The sequence below is a fragment of the Pongo abelii genome, chromosome 22 (genome assembly GCF_028885655.2).
Source record: "Pongo abelii isolate AG06213 chromosome 22, NHGRI_mPonAbe1-v2.0_pri, whole genome shotgun sequence".
Taxonomy (NCBI): Eukaryota; Metazoa; Chordata; class Mammalia; order Primates; family Hominidae; genus Pongo; species Pongo abelii.
In genome coordinates, this window is record NC_072007.2 from 39,367,203 (window position 1) to 39,383,654 (window position 16,452).

The following is a 16,452-nucleotide window of genomic DNA, read 5'->3' on the forward strand; positions in this document are numbered from 1 at the left end:
TTCAGACACTGCTTAAGGTTTGAACTCCAAACTGAACTTCTCTCTCATCTCCAGAGGAGGTCTCCCTGGATCAAGTTTGGGAGAATTTGAAGAGGTGTGATGAGAAGATGCTGAAACTGTTATTTTAAATCATATCTGTTGGATGGAGAAAGAGAGTTAAACATTTTCTAGAATTATAAACTCAGCATTGGCTGAATCCAATTTAAAGAATCACTTCTGGCTTATGACCAATGATGTATGAGAGGTTTGTTGTATTTTTACTGATTTATTTTTCTTCTCAGTGTGAAAAAGGTGGGAAGGACTTTCTTGAAAGCTTTGAAAAATTACCAAGAATTCTGATATCTTTAAAGAACTCCTGCTATCATTTTTATCTAATTATTTCTAGGCCTTTTGCATGTGAATAGACATTTAATATAATTGCATATACAGTAACATGGAATGTATAACATAATTTTTTCTGTAAATATTATAAGCATTTTTCTACAACATACCTAGCTTTTTGTGTATGTACTATGAAAGTCATTGAAGTGAGATATAGACATCTTATGGCTTTTGAAATCTATCACCAAATTTAGAAAAAAAAATAAAAAAATGAAATCTATTACCAAATTGTTTGACAGAAATTTTTAAAATTATATTATTAAACTACAATCAACTGTAAAGTTTGCTTTGTTCCAGATAAAGCATTTTATCTTGTCCAGTAGAGAAACCACTTATTTATTTTTTTGGTATGAAATATTGTATTGGGTACTTTGGTGTTTAGAAGATTAACCTAAATGTCAGAAAAATAGACAGACTCAGAAAAGTCAGATTGAAGACTGTTTTATTTATTCATTTTAATTTTTTAATTTTTTAATTTCAATATGTTTTTGGGGCACGGGTGGTGTTTGGTTACATGAATAAGTTCTTTAGTGATGATTTCTGAGATTTTGGTACACCTGTCACCCAAGCAGGGTATACTGTACACAATGTGTATTCTTTTATTCCTCACCCCTCTCCCACCCTTTCCTGAGTCCCCAAAGTCCATTGTATTATCCTTATGTCTTTGCATCCTCATGTTATATATTTTTTAATAAACAATTTTATTTTATTTTGTTATGTTATGTTATGTTATGTTATGTTATTTTTCTGAGACAGAGTCTTGCTCAGTCGCCTGGGCTGGAGTGCAGTGGTATGATCTTGGCTCACTGTGACCTCTGCCTCCCGGGTTCAAGTGATCCTCCCACCTCAGCCCCCCAAGTAGCTGGGATTACAGGTGTGTGCCACCACTCTGGGCTAATTTTTATATTTTTAGTAGAGTCAGGGTTTCACCATGTTGGCCAGGCTGGTCTCAAACTCCTGGCCTCAAGTGATCGGCCTCCTAAAGTGCTGGGATTACAGGTGTGAGCTATGTGCCTGGACAGTTTTATTTTGTTTTTAATTGACATGTAGTAATTGTACTTAGTTATGGGGTCTAGTGTAATGTTTTCATACATGGACACATTGTGTAATGATCAAATCAGTGTAATTAGCATATTCATCACCTCAAACATTTGTCATTTCTTTGTGGTGAGAACATTCAAAATCCTCTCTTTTAGCTATTTTGAAGTGTACATCATTGTTAACTACAGTCACCCTACTGTGCAGGAGAACACCAGAAGTTATTCCTCCTGTCTAACTATAACTACCCATTGAATAACCCCTCCCCATACCCCTCTCCCTACCACCCTCCCCAGCCTCTGGTAATCACTATTCTACTCTCTACATCAGTGAGATCAACTTTTTTAGATTCCACATAGGAGTGAGATCATGTGGTCTTTGTCCTTGTTCCTGGCTTATTTCATTTAGCATCGTGTCCTCCAGGTTCATCCATGTTGTTGCAAATGACAGGATTTCATTTTTTAAAATGGCTGAATAATATTCCATTGTGTGGATATATCACATTAAAAATCTGTTATTCTACTGGTAAACACTTGGACACTTAGGCTGATCCTATATCCTGGCTATTACAATTCGGTGGTTTTCAGTATATTCACAGAATCGTGCAACCATCACCAACTTTACAACATTTCCTTCTCCCCAGAAATAAATCTGGCACCCTTTGGCAGTTACGCCCCACTGACCCTTGACTTCTGGACTTTGGCAACCAATAATCTACTTTCTGTCTCTATGGATTTGCTTATTCTGGACATTTCATACAAATGGAATCATATAATATGTAATCTTTTGTGATTGGCTTTTTTCACTTACTATAATGTTTTTAAGATTCACCCACTTTGTATCATGCATCAGTACTTCATTCTTTTTATTGCTGAATAATATTCCATTGTATGAATATACAATATTTTATCCTTTCATAGGCTAATGGACATTTAATGGGTTGTTTGCAGTTCTTGGCTATTGTGAATAATGCTGCTATAAACATTTGTGTACAATTTTTGAGGTAGACATGTGTTTTCAATTCTCTTGAGTAGGTTCCTAGCAGTAGAATTGTTGGCTCATATTATAACTCAATGTGTAACCTTTTGAGGAACTGCCAGATTGTTTTCAAAGGGGTTGACATTTTATATTCTTGCCAGCAGTATATCAAGGTTCCAATTTTTCCACATCTTTGCCAACACTTCCTGTACCTTTTAGATTCTAGCCATCTCTAGTGGGTGTGAAACAATGTGTCATTGTGGTTTTGATTTACAGTTCTCTGATGGCTAATGACATTACACAGGTTCTCCTGTGCTTCATTGGCCATTTCTATGTCTTCTTGGAGAAATATCTCAAAGATCTTTTGCCCATTTTTAAATTTGGTTGTCTTTTTGTTTCTGAGGTGAAAAATGTTACATAATTTTAGTGTGTTCAGGCAAAACATCAGAAAAGGGTTTTCATATGAGGCTATCAAAATCAATGTGAGACTTATATTCTCATGTCTTTTTAAAATGTATAAAATGATGATTAGGGGAGTAACATCTCATCTAGGGGAATATATCAGGATGGGGCAAAAGGGTGCATATGTAATTTGCAAAGGCATAAATTAAAATTAGTGCAATTTTGATTTGTTTTTAGTCATCATTTATTCTGAGATTTCTAATAACAGGAGATTTTAATTTTTTTTTCTATGTTTAACCAGAAGTGTTTATTTCTTTAGGATATTCCCAAAGGCAGAGGCTTTTAAACTGTGTTCTGAGGAGTCTCTCACAGATTCGGGAGGGAGAGGGTGTCAGGCAGGGGACTATACCAAGATCAACCAGAGAAGGACCAATTTTTTTTTTTTGAGACGGAGTCTTGCTCTGTCACCTAGGCTGGGCTCACTGCAAGCTCCACCTCCCCGGTTCACGCCATTCTCCTGCCTCAGCTTCCTGTGTAGCTGGGACTATAGGCGCCTGCCACCACGCCCAGCTAATTTTTTGTATTTTTAGTAGAGACGGGGTTTCACCATATTAGCCAGGATGGTCTCGATCTCCTGACCTCATGATCCACCCGCCTCGGCCTCCCAAAGTGCTGGGATTACAGGTGTGAGCCACCGCGCCAGGCAGAGAAGGACCAATTTTATCCATTTTATTTGCATCCCTTCAGGGTATGACTTTCTTTGAAAAAGGATTCCACAGCAAGGTAACACTGAAAACCAAACCTCACTTTTATATACCTAAGATATTTTTCTTAAATATTTACTCAGCCTCCAGAAATTACATTTTCGTTAACATAAATACACAGTAAATGGAGATATTTCTCCACAAGTGTTTGCAGGATATATAGTAATGTGGGGAAAAGTTCTATCTTCTCTTTCCTATGATGTCTGATATGAGTAAGATGCCTTCCGGGTAAGATATGAGATTTGAGTTCATTTTCCAGCTATGGAGATGCGCTTCCCAAGACTGACTTGGCTAGCAAGAATAGAAGACGGTGCCTGACTTGTAACAGACTTTCAATAAATACTTGCTGAGCAAATGAGTAGAAGAGCAAAGGCCTGCCTCAGTTCTTTACTTTGTTTATGGAGACAGAGATGTAACCAAAGGTATTCTTTCATTTTAGTATTTAGTTTTTTGTGAAATTTCAATATCGCAGATGCCATCAGGCTGTGAGATTAAGCTGTTAATGCCCCAATCACAATGATTTGGGTATTTTACACCACATAATTACGTGCAGCCCAGTCATTTAATGGGAATTTCATTCCCAGGTATTTCTACACCTAATTGTCTGCCCAAAACTATATTAAATTTATGCCTAGTGTTCCATTATTGGAACACTAAATGTGGGAGTTATTTATATCCTACTGCTCAAGGTCATTGCCAAGGTCTGATTTTTCAAGTTCAAAAAATTGCAACCTCAGGCGTTAAGTGGGTTAAAAGGGACAGTATATTTACTCTTCTCAGTGAGAGCTCTTTTAAGTAGATTTCCCTTGCTGAGGAAAGAGGCTCCAATCCAATCTCTGGGGAAGCAGAGTGAAGAAACCTTTTGCCGTTCACTTTCTTCCTGTCCCAGGATTAACTCTTGTCAGGTTGATTGATAGTGGGAATCTCCACTTCCTTTAGGTCATGGTTCTTAACCGGGAAATTCTCCACACCTGCCCCACCCTACATACTTAAGAGACATTTACTTAAGGCAATTACATTGCCTTAAGAGGCAATACTTAAGAGACATTTTTGGTTGGTGAGTGTGGGTTTGCTATTGACATCTAGTGAGTGAGGCCAAGGTTGCTGCTAGACTTCCTACAACGCCAATGTATAGACAGTGCCCAACGACAAAGAATTGCCTGGCCCACAATGTCAGTTGTATCAAGGATGAGAAATCCTGCTTTGGAGCAAGTCTGACTTCCTCCTGCACAGGTGCAGGGTTGCCCTTTGCTTCCCAATAGATATTAGTACATTTGTTCATGCATTAAGCATTTGTACAGCTTCAACAACATAGTCTAGACTGAGCATTGGAAATCTCAGTTCAATATCATTTATTATTCCTCCACCTGGATAAAATGAAGGTAGACTTTGATATCCTTTCTGTCATCTTGAGGCATTGACTCCTCTCCTGTGTATGAATGCTTTTACTTGGACATAAGTCTCTCAAGATCTACCAACAATACAGTCTAAATCCCTATTTAAAAGTAAAATTCTCCCTGTGATAAAGGTATTTTATTATATTATTTCCCCAAATTCTTTAGCTCACTGGGGCCAAACTGTCTAGAATTTTGCCTTTCCCAAATAAAAGTCCTTAGTTAACTTTGAAAGGGCCATGATCCCTTGTAGTGGTCTCCTCAGCACAGAGAAATATTTATTCCAGTGATGAATCCATTCTCAAACTCCTGCAATGTAAAGAATCTCCTTAATTTTGGAATTAATTTCCATAAAGTTTGAAAGTTTTCTTAACCAATTCACTTGGATTTTCCCTTCCCCTGTTTGTTTTAGTAACTAAAAATCTTTCCAGGCATGTGGCTTAGGATGGGGACAACAGATGAGCTATGGTGGACTCCAAAGTTATGACCTTTTAGGCTATTGAACGGCATCATGTGGAAAGCTATGTTACAGATTCGTGACTGCAGAAATAAGATCTCTCTAACTGTGGTCTTCTACCCCCATATTACATTACATTGAAGGAAATGATACAAATAGAACCGATAAATCAAAGGCAGAACCACATTCTAGCCTATAATAAATATTGATTTGTTCTTCAGATCATCTATCTATAAGATTGTTTTTGTAGCTTGATGTGCCAAGGTTTAATTATGACTAGATAATGGATGAGCATAAATATGTCTATATAAATAGGTCCTGGACAGGAAACAATAGACATTTTGACAGTTTTCATTGGATGTCTGTATAATTACTTATCAAATACATGACACTAATTTAGAAACATATCCACTGAGTCTTCTGGGTTCCAGTAAAGAAGAAATTATTATTGACTTTCTCCAATGCAAGAAGATCAGACTAGACAATTTAGACTATTCTTTCAAATTGTAAAAATCTATGATTTTGTGATTTTTTTATCTCTGACAATCAAAATTAATGACAGATAGCTTCAGGAGTTTTACATGAGGTTAGATATGGAGCCAGGGAAATAGCCATTGTTATCCCCATTAGCACCACCTCCCAGACTGTAATTTGAAAGCAAAGTCCACCTAAATTGTTTATATGACACAAGTAATTTGAAGAGAAAAATAGAACAGGAATAGATGATCTGTTTGATGCGTAGGGGATTTAAAGCATGTCTCTCTCTCTCTCTCTTTTTTTTTCTTTTTTTTTTTGAGATGGAGTCTCACTGTGTTACCCAGGCAGGAGTGCAGTGATGTGATCTCGGCTCACTGCAGCTCCGCCTCCCAGGTTCCAGCGATTCTTCTGCCTCAGCCTCCTGAGTACCTGGGATTATAGGCACACACCACCATGCCTCGCTAATTTTTGTATTTTGAGTAGATACAGGGTTTCACCATGTTGGCCAGGCTGGTCCCAAACTCCTGACCTTAAGTGATCTGCCTGCCTTGGCCTCTCAAAGTGCTGGGATTACAGGTGTGAGCCTCTGTGCCTGGTCTCTCTTTTTTTTTTTTTTTAATTTATATAGATTTTACTCATTAATGTTTAAAAATAATTACATGAGGAATTTTACTAATCGATATTTAATTATTGACATTTACTACCTAAGCTATGCTTAGGGACACAAAACTCTAAACATTTAATCAGAAGATAGGCTTGATTTCTGGCTCTTTCTTATTAGCTGTGTGACTTTTTCCTTTAAATGGAGCACTTTCAGTTTCTATTTCCTCATTTTTAAAACATAAATTACTGTATCTCTGAGCTACCTTTTTCTTCAATTATTTATTCAGTAAGTATTTATTGTGAGCCTATTCTATTCTAAACAGCACGGAAGATCCAAAAATCAGTAAGAGCCCAAAGGAACTTTGTTTATATGCATATCAGTGATGTACATTATCTTCCAGTTTTGGACACTTTCTAATGTCTGGTTTTGCTCAGTGGACACCAAAGTGGGTATCCAAGGCAGGCCATTGGGTGCAGGAAGAAAATACTAGAACTTTTATCCTTATTTACTCCTTGTCTTTTTTTCAGGATAACTGCATTTTGATAGTTTCAAATTTAGAGAAAAATTGCAAAAGTAGTATAGAGAACTCCCAGCTGGGCACGGTGGTTCACACCTGTAATCCCAGCACTTTGGGAGGCCGAGGTGGGAGGATCACCTGAGGTCAGAACTAGCTTAGCCAACATGGTGAAACCCCATCTCTACTAAAAATACAAAAATTAGCCAAGTGTGGCGGCACATACCTGTAGTCCCAGCTACTCGGGAGGCTGAGGCAGGAGAATCGCTTGATCCCAGGAGGCAGAGGTTGCAGTGAGCCAAGATCACACCACCGCACTCCAGTCTGGGTGACAGAGTGAGACTCCATCTCAAAAAAAAAAAAAAAACACTCCCATATATCCTTTACTGGATTCATCAGTTACTAAACTTTCCCCAGTTGTGCCTTATTCTTCCTCCCACAACAGTACTGGGGTTTTCTTTCTCTCATACACACACACATACATATATACATATGTGTATGTATATATGTGTGTAAATACATGTATGTATACATATGCATATATGTGTGTATATACATACACATACCATCATGCTCCACATTGCCCTAAACACTTCAGTAAGTATATTCTAAAACAATAACGTTCTCTCATTTAACCATGGTATAATAATTAAAATCAAGAAATTTAGCATTGATACAGTATTATTATTTAATTCACAGGCCATATTCAAATTGCATCAATTTCCCAATAATGTTCTTCAAAACTATTTTTTTTTCAGTTCAGAAGAGCACATTGCCTGTGTTGTCATTTTTTTTTTTTTTTTTTTTTTTGGTTTCTTTAAATATGGAGGAGTTCTTAACATTTTTAAAGATACAGGTTAACAATTTTGTAGAATTTCCCTGAATTTGATTTTGTCTGTATGATTAGATATAGATTGTACATTTTTGGCAGGAATACCACAGAAATGATGTGTGTTTCACAGTGCATGTGATGTCTATTTATCTCATGACTAGCAGTGTCAACTTTGGTCATTTGGTGAAAGTGGCCTTCCAGTTTTCATCACACATTTCCCTTTTCAATTAAGTAATTTGTAGGAGACACTGAGGTTACGTAAATATTTTGTTCCTTATCAGACTTTCACCCCCTGGGTTTAGCATCCGGTCTTATCCTGTTACATATCCATATTTGGGTATGCTTTATAATGTATGTAATATATTGGCAGATATATAATTTATGAATGAATATGCAGACATATGTAGAAGTAGTTTGGGTTTGTGTTCAATTTTTTTTAACCAATAGTATTATATAATAATACGTGTTTGGAGACCTAATTGAATGAGATGGTCAGGCTGTTTTCTAGCTCTGGATTATTGAAACATTACAGGTTGTGTTTTGATGAACAACCCCCCCTCCCCCCGCCCCTTGTTCCCAGTGGCCACAGGCTTATTTCCAATATAAACTTGAATATTATTGCTTTTCAGGAATATATGTATTTTCCTTTCTTCTTTTCATATTATGTAGTGTCAGATCAGTATCTGATCAGTGGAAGAAGGAAGAGGAGAGGCTTTTAGAAATGTGGCCAACTGTAGTGATGAAAGAATGTAAGGAAGATAGTATTTGCACGTATTTTATGCTAAAGCAATGTTATTACTACTTTAAAACAAGGGTTCAAAACTGTTTCCTAGGAACACAACTGTAAAACCTCAGAAGCTTTTCAGGGTAGGGGGAACCTAGGAGGAGAAGGCTTGGAACTGAGACTGGTGGCAGTGTGTCCTAAGCTTTGGTCATTTGGGTACAACTTCTGTGAATGATCATGAAGTAACTTCCAGATATTTCCACATCTACATTATTATTGACTCAAACTTTTTTTGTAAGTCATCTTTACGTAGATCTTCTTTTAATTAGCCTCCTTTTAGGGCACAAGATCTTTGAAATCATGGGTTAGATGTGTTGGTTTATCTTTAAAAATACACATTTATTTAATTTAATTCAAAAGTCTAATGAAGCTTTCAGTACAACCTACAGTCATCTAATGCTAACACCAGCAGTACAAAGCCTTCCGTTTGGAAAACTCATCTAGAAAACTATGTATCTGAAGGACATTTACCAACTGTTTTTTGCCCTACAGAGGAGGAAGAAATGTAAGGCAAAGGAGAATTCAGTTAGATTTTGTCTAGGTTAGGATTACCTGACCTCCATGACAGAGACAGACCTGGTATCCTTTGGGTTGTCGTGTTTATTAAATCTACACATGGACTGAAGATCTTTAGCTCATTACTTTATTTCCTTTTTTGAGACAGGATCTCACTCTTTTGCCCAGGCTGGAGTGCAGTGGCACAATCATAGCTCACTGCAGCCTCAACCTGCCAGGCTCAAGTGATCCTCCTGCCACAGCCTCCCGAGTAGCTGGAACTGCAGTTGTCAGCCATCATACCCAGCTAATTTCCCAATTTTTTGTAGAGATGGTGTCTTGCTATGTTGCCAAGGATGGTCTCAAACTCCTGGACTCAAGTGATCCATTTGCCTAGGTATCCCAAAGTGCTGGGATTACAGACATGAACCACTGTGCCCAGCCTTTAGCTCCTTATAATGTATATTTAAATCAATGAATTATTTACAAATATTAACTAAGAACTGAGTTTCTTTAAAATGTTGTCATTACAATTTTCCTACAGTACCTTCAGCCTGCTTCCTCAATTCTGGAGTCAGGCCAGCATCAAATGTGGACACATTGTTTTGTTAATTTGGGCTGCAATACATATGTAAGGATTAGGGAAAGACAGAGGAGGTACTATCTACAAGGACAGAGTTGGGATTCTGTAGTTCAAAGAAGTCTATTGGAGATTTGTTCAACTCAGATATAGGAAACAAAGGAAGATAACAACTGAATTTGGGGGACAAAGACTCAGCCAAGAGAAAACTATAGTTGTCCTCCCTACAAGACAATAGGCAGCATCTTAAATTATGAAAAATTCTACACAGATTTTTTTCTAAATTATTTTTACATTTTTTTGTATTTTTAAAATGATCATGTTTTTGACTACTAAAGAACCTATGGGACTTTTGGTGTGTGGTTAGTATTTTGGAAGTGTCTGGTAGAGGTGCTAGAATAAAGGGATACAAAATTTCCAAAGCTGGACAAATAAAAGTCATTGGAGGCAAGTAGAGATGGGAAAAAATTCAGAACAGCAGAATGAATCATTCTATTTCCATCGTGCTATTACTGAATAATTTAATTTGCTTGCATTGAATTCTGTGCTTCTTCCTGCCCTTTACCCCGAATCTTCAGGAAGGAGCTAATTGCCAAGTTAGATCAGGCAGAAAAGGAGAAGGTGGATGCTGCTGAGCTGGTTCGGGAATTCGAGGCTCTGACGGAGGAGAATCGGACGTTGAGGTTGGCCCAGTCTCAATGTGTGGAACAACTGGAGAAACTTCGAATACAGTATCAGAAGAGGCAGGGCTCGTCCTAACTTTAAATTTTTCAGTGTGAGCATACGAGGTTGATGACTGCCCTGTGCTGGCCAAAATATTTTTATTTTAAACGAATAGTGAGTCAGATCTATTGCTTCTCTGTATTACCCACATGACAACTGTCTATAATGAGTTTACTGCTTGCCAGCTTCTAGCTTGAGAGAAGGGATATTTTAAATGAGATCATTAACGTGAAACTATTACTAGTATATGTTTTTGGAGATCAGAATTCTTTTCCAAAGATATATGTTTTTTTCTTTTTTATCATGCTGTACAACAGGGTAGAAAATGATAAAAATAGACTATTGACTGACCCAGCTAAGAATTGTGGGCTGAGCAGAGTTAAACCATGCGACAAACCCATAACATGTTCACCGTAGTTTCACGTATGTGTATTTTTAAATTTCATGCCTTTAATATTTCAAATATGCTCAAATTTAAACTGTCAGAAACTTCTCTGCCTGTATTTATATTCGCCAGAGTATAAACTTTTATACTCTGATTTTTATCCTTCAATGATTGATTATACTAAGAATAAATGGTCACACATCCTAAAAGCTTCTTCATGAAATTATTAGCAGAAACCATGTTTGTAACCAAAGCACATTTGCCAATGCTAACTGGCTCTTGTAATAATAAACAGATAAGGCTGCATTTGCTTCATGCCATGTGACCTCACAGTAAACATCTCTGCCTTTGCCTGTGTGTGTTCTGGGGGAGGGGGCACATGGAAAAATATTGTTTGGACATTACTTGGGTGAGTGCCCATGAAAACATCAGTGAACTTGTAACTATTGTTTTGTTTTGGATTTAAGGAGATGTTTTAGATCAGTAACAGCTAACAGGAATATGAGTAAATTCAGAATTGAAACAATTTCTCCTTGTTCTACCTATCACCACATTTTCTCAAATTGAACTCTTTGTTATATGTCCATTTCTATTCATGTAACTTCTTTTTCATTAAACATGGATCAAAACTGATAGTTTCCAGTTTGCTCCTTTCTTAACCTCCTTTGTGCTAGACGTTGGGATGACCTAGCCCTGGTCCGAAACTGGTTCTTAGCTGTATTTGTGTGTGCCAAAAAAAAAGAAGTGAAGTCCCCTTTCTTTCTTTTTCTTTCTTTCTTTCCTTCTTTCCTTCTTTCTTTCCTTTCTTCCTTTCTTTTCTTCTTTCTTTCTTTCCTTCCTTCCTTCCTTCCTCTCTCTCTTCTTTCTTTCTTTCTTTCTCTTTCTTTTCTTTCTTTCTTTCTCTTCTTTCTTTCTTGACAGAGCCTTGCTCCGTCACCCAGGCTGGAGTGCAGTGGCAAGATCTCAGCACACTGCAACTTCTGCCTCCCGAGTTCAAGCGATTCTCCTGCCTCAGCCTCCCAATTAGCTGGGATTACGGGTGCCCATCACCACACCTGGCTAATTTTTGTATTTTTAGTAGAGATGGGATTTCACCATGTTGGCCAGGCTGGTCTGGAACTCCTGACCTTGGGTGATCTGCCCACCTCGGCCTCCCAAAGTGCTGGGACTCCAGGCATGAGCCACCACACCTGGCCTGAAGTCCCATTTCTTAGGAAGACTGTGATTTCACATATGAACAACTCAGAACTTCAATATTGAATGTGATGCATTTGTATCTTTAGATATTTGCCCCAAAAACAGAAAAAAGGAATAATTCATTAAAACAAGATGACCTCAGATAAATGAGTGGTTTTCAAACGGGGGTGATTTTGCCCCCAGGGGACCTTTGACAATGTCTGGAAATAGTTTTTGTTGCCACAGCTAGCATGAGGGGGTCCTACTTGTATCTAGAGGACTGAGTCCAGGATACTGTAACCATCCTGCCCAGAACAGCACCTGCAACAAAGAGTTGTCCACCTCAGTGTGACAATAGCACTGAGATTGATGTGCCCTGGGATAGACAAGTCTCTGGACAGTTTGGGCAAATGTGAAGGGAGGCATGGTGCGGGGCCACAGGTTTTTTGCCACGTGATGCAGAGCTGGGAGGCCCTTATGCATGTTGATCTTCAATTTCCTCATTTGTGAAATGAAGCTTTTTGATAGACCTCAAAGTTTTCATGTTATGTGAGCCTATTCACCCTTAAGCTGCTTTAACATTTGACCAAAGGTGAAATTCTCTACTGTTCTGGGAGAACCTTCTGTTTCAGTAACCCACCTCCTCTTTTTAGTATAAGGCTAATAAACACCAGTATAAGGGAGGAATTGTTCACTAAGTTAATACAAATACAAAGTTAGCAGAATGAGAGGAAGAAAGGTAAGTTACTCATCTTTAAATATAAAGATTAGTTTTTGGACACTGCTCATCTGAAGACAGTTGCATATATTTACAGAATTCAAGCAGTCACAGTCCCTTCTAGTAAATGGGAAGCTGGGAAATACGGTTCCAAAATCTCTTTGCTTTACCAGAATGAAAATAATTTAACAAAGTAAAAGTATTTGAACACAACTATTATTACATTAAAGAGTCAATGATAGTTTTCTTATCTTTGCTGGTGTTAGCTTGACTTTTTACTATTTCCAAAAGATATATATTTGTGACTCAAAAGCAAGCATTTCCCTAGGTGTATGTGTTGTAAGCAGATTTTTGTTTATTAGAACATGAAAATATCATCTACTTTTGTAGCATGTCAGAGAAATCTCATGTCAGAAGGTAGAATTTCTTATATTATCTGTCTCTTTTTTTCATTAATTTGACAAATTTCCACCAATCTTATTTACCATTGCATATTATCTATATAATGAAGACCATTTAAGAATTTTCTATCTTCAATTATATTTGCAATATTCTTGCTATTAGCAATAATGACAATATTATAGAGCATGAAAACAAGCACAGAAGTATTATGGTGTTATTAGTACTATAGTATTAGGGTGAGGGTGCTTGCTTTAGAGATAGAATTAAAATGTAACTCACATTATATTCTGTAATTGCTCTACTAAAGAATTTGTCATTTATGGGCCATTTATTTTGTGTAGACATGAAAAGAATGTGGTTACATGTAGCTAGAAAATTTACAACCTTTGGTAAGGGCAGGGCATATTTCTCTATCTCATCCTGGTACCTGAGTTTGAGTGTATGATTAACTCAGTGCAAGTAAGGAGCTAAATAAAAGAGATCTGGAACTGAAATTCAATTCAACAAAAATTTATTATACACTTAGCTGGTGCAGGGCAGAGCAACAGCAATAGAAGATGCAAAAATGACAAAGATGATGTGGTCCTAGCACATTTAGGGATGGATTGCACTAGACAGAGAACAGAGGCACAGGGAACTGATAGAAGGCTAATAGAAAAGCATGTGCAAGGCAAGTCTAAGAGCAGCAGCAATTGAAAGAGAGTAACAGACTAAGAGGGATGGGAAAGACATAATGGGAAGTAGACTCCACAGGGCTTGGGATGGATTGCATGTGTGATTGAGGCAAGGAAGAGGAAGAGAAAGAACATTTAATGACCTCCTTCAGTGCCAGACTATACTAGGTGCTTTGTATAGGCTCTATTATTTTAACCACCTGAGAGACAGCTGTGATTATCCCTTTTCTCCAAAATCAGAAACTAATATTGTATAATTTGTAGAAAGTCCTCAGAGCTGGGATTCAAGTGCAAAGTTTCATTCACTCATTAATTCATATAGTCAATATTTATTGAAAGTCCACGCTCTACCAGGCATTCTGGAAGATACAAGGGACACAAAAGTGAACACTAGAAACAAGGGTTCTATTGGGTTCTCAAGGAACCCTTAGTCTAGTAAGGGAGGTAGATATTTATCTAAATACCCAAATGGGGTAGTTTTAAAACATATCAAAAAATTTCCATAAGAGGTAGAGCCTAATTTCTCTCCCATTTAGTGTGGGTTGGACTTAAAGACATGTTTTTAACAAATAGAGTCAAGCAGCAGTGACAACATGTGACTTCTAAGTCTAGGTCATGAAAGACATTGGAGCTTCCTTCCCACCTGCTGTCTCTTGGATCACTTGCCCTGGGGTGAGCCAGCTGCCACGGAGAAGCCCACAGGGTAAGGAACTGACACCTTCGGCCAACAGCCACGTAAGTGAACTTGGAAGCAGATCTGCCAGCCCCAGGCAAGACTTCAAACACTGCAGTCTGGCTGACATCTTGAGTGCAGCCTCACGAAAGTCTCTGAGTCAGAACCACCCAGCTGAACTGCCCCTGGTTCCCGATTCTCAGGAACTTTGAGGCAATAATACTGGTTTTAAGCTGCTAAGTTTGGGGTGATTTGTTTTGCAGCAATAGGTAATGAAGATAACCACATAAATGAGATAAGTGACAAAATGTAGTTGATGAATGCACCTTAAAAACAGAATCTTGCCTGGTGCGGTGGCTCATGCCTGTAATCCCAGCACTTTGGGAGGCTGAGGCGGGTGGATCACCTGAAGTCAGGAGTTCAAGACCAGCCTGGCCAACATGGTGAAACTCTGTCTTTACTAAATATACAAACATTAGCCAGGCATGGTGGTGGGCACCTGTAATCCCAGCTACTCGGGAGGCTGAGGCAGGAGAATCGGTTGAATCTGGGAGGCAGAGGTTGCAGTGAGTGGAGATCACGCCATTGCACTCCAGCCTGGGCAACAAGAGTGAAACTTTGTCTCAAACAAACAAGCAAACATGAAATCTTACTGAGATAGGGAGTCTGGGATGGCTGCTTAATGTAGTGTCTACTGAGCTAAGATCTAATGGATGAGTAAGAACTAAAGAGGCAAAGAAGGCAGGTGGAGGAAGACAACCTAGACAGAGTAAAAACATGTGCAAAGGCCCTGTGGCATGCTCAAAGACCTGAAGAAAGGCCAGGATGGCTGAGCATGAAGGGGTAGGGAGAATATAGTATTAGGTAGTATAGTATAAGGTACGGTTGTAGAATAGGGCAAGAACTTGAAGATCACATTAAGAATGTTGGCCTAAAAGCAAAGAGAAGCCATTGGGAGAATTTTAAGCATATTACAGAGGTAACATGTTTTTTGCTAGGATAGCATGTTTTTTAAGAGTTTTCTGGCTGGGTGCAGTGGCTCACACCTGTAATCCCAGCACTTCATGAGGCCAAGGCGGACGGATCACCTGAGGTCAGGAGTTCGAGAACAGCCTGGCCAATATGGTGAACCCTCATCTCTACTAAAAAAAAAAAAAAAAAAAAAAATGTAGCCGGGCATGGTGGCGCACTTGTAATCCCAGCTACTTGGGAGACTGAGATGGGAGAATCACTTGAACCCAGGAGGTGGAGGTTGCAGTCAGCCGAGATCACGTCACTGCACTCCAGCCTGGGCGTGACAGAGTGAGACTCAGTCTCAAAAAAAAAAGAGTTTTCTAAGTTACCTAACTTAAGTTGTTTAGAGTGATATATAGGGTTATTTATACTATACATATTTAGGTAGACAGATAGTAGAAAGATGATAGGGTTCTTTAGATGGGGTTGTTACACACATTTTACTTGCAATGTCCTCGATGGTTGCTATTATTTTGTATTACAAGAAGGGAAACCCCTCAGATTGCATCCTCTCTCTCTTACTTTCCCAGAGGAAGAGCGGAACGGTTCTCAATGGCAAATGGAAGTTGCAGTGAAGCAGCACCCAGAGCCAGCGTCAGGCTCCCGAGAGAGTGCTGCACCGCCACCTGTGGTTTCTGGTGCTCTACATGTTCGGAGAAACTTATCTGGTAGTGAGCTATAGAAATGATCCCTTCAAGCGTCGTCTTTGTAAGGTCATTTTAATGACTATTTTTCTCCTCAGAAAATAGGTAAGCCCTCAGCAGTATCAAATAGCCTGGCAGAATAAAAGGCAGATTGAGTCGGCCTCCGCTGTGACCATTAGCATATTGAATTTGGTGACACCAAATAATCCTGCCTTTTATGAAAATGTCTACAATCCTTCTTGTTTTTTACCACTTTAGAGTTGACAAACTCCATGTTGGAACAGAGTATTCTTAAACAGAACCCTTAAAACCGTATTTTTCACCTCTCTGTTTTTATCTGTCT

The 16,452-nt window shown here is 38.4% G+C and overlaps 1 protein-coding gene and 1 non-coding gene across 3 annotated transcripts in view; one reads left to right on the forward strand and one right to left on the reverse strand.

Annotated features, from left to right (window-relative positions):
* The window catches only part of MAP3K7CL (MAP3K7 C-terminal like), a 53,893-nt gene extending 42,452 nt beyond the window's left edge, over positions 1 to 11,441 (forward strand). For both annotated transcript variants that reach the window (XM_063720799.1, XM_063720800.1), the window contains one exon: positions 10,279 to 11,441. In XM_063720799.1, coding sequence (XP_063576869.1) covers positions 10,279 to 10,459 — 181 coding nt within the window. In that variant the 3' untranslated portion in view covers positions 10,460 to 11,441. The remainder of the gene's footprint in view (positions 1 to 10,278) is intronic.
* A 4,516-nt stretch (positions 11,442 to 15,957) lies between these two features.
* LOC112130542 (small nucleolar RNA U3) lies at positions 15,958 to 16,172 on the reverse strand. The gene has a single exon (XR_002912792.1). It is a non-coding gene; the product is annotated as a small nucleolar RNA U3 (small nucleolar RNA).
* Between the last annotated feature and the right edge of the window lie 280 nt (positions 16,173 to 16,452).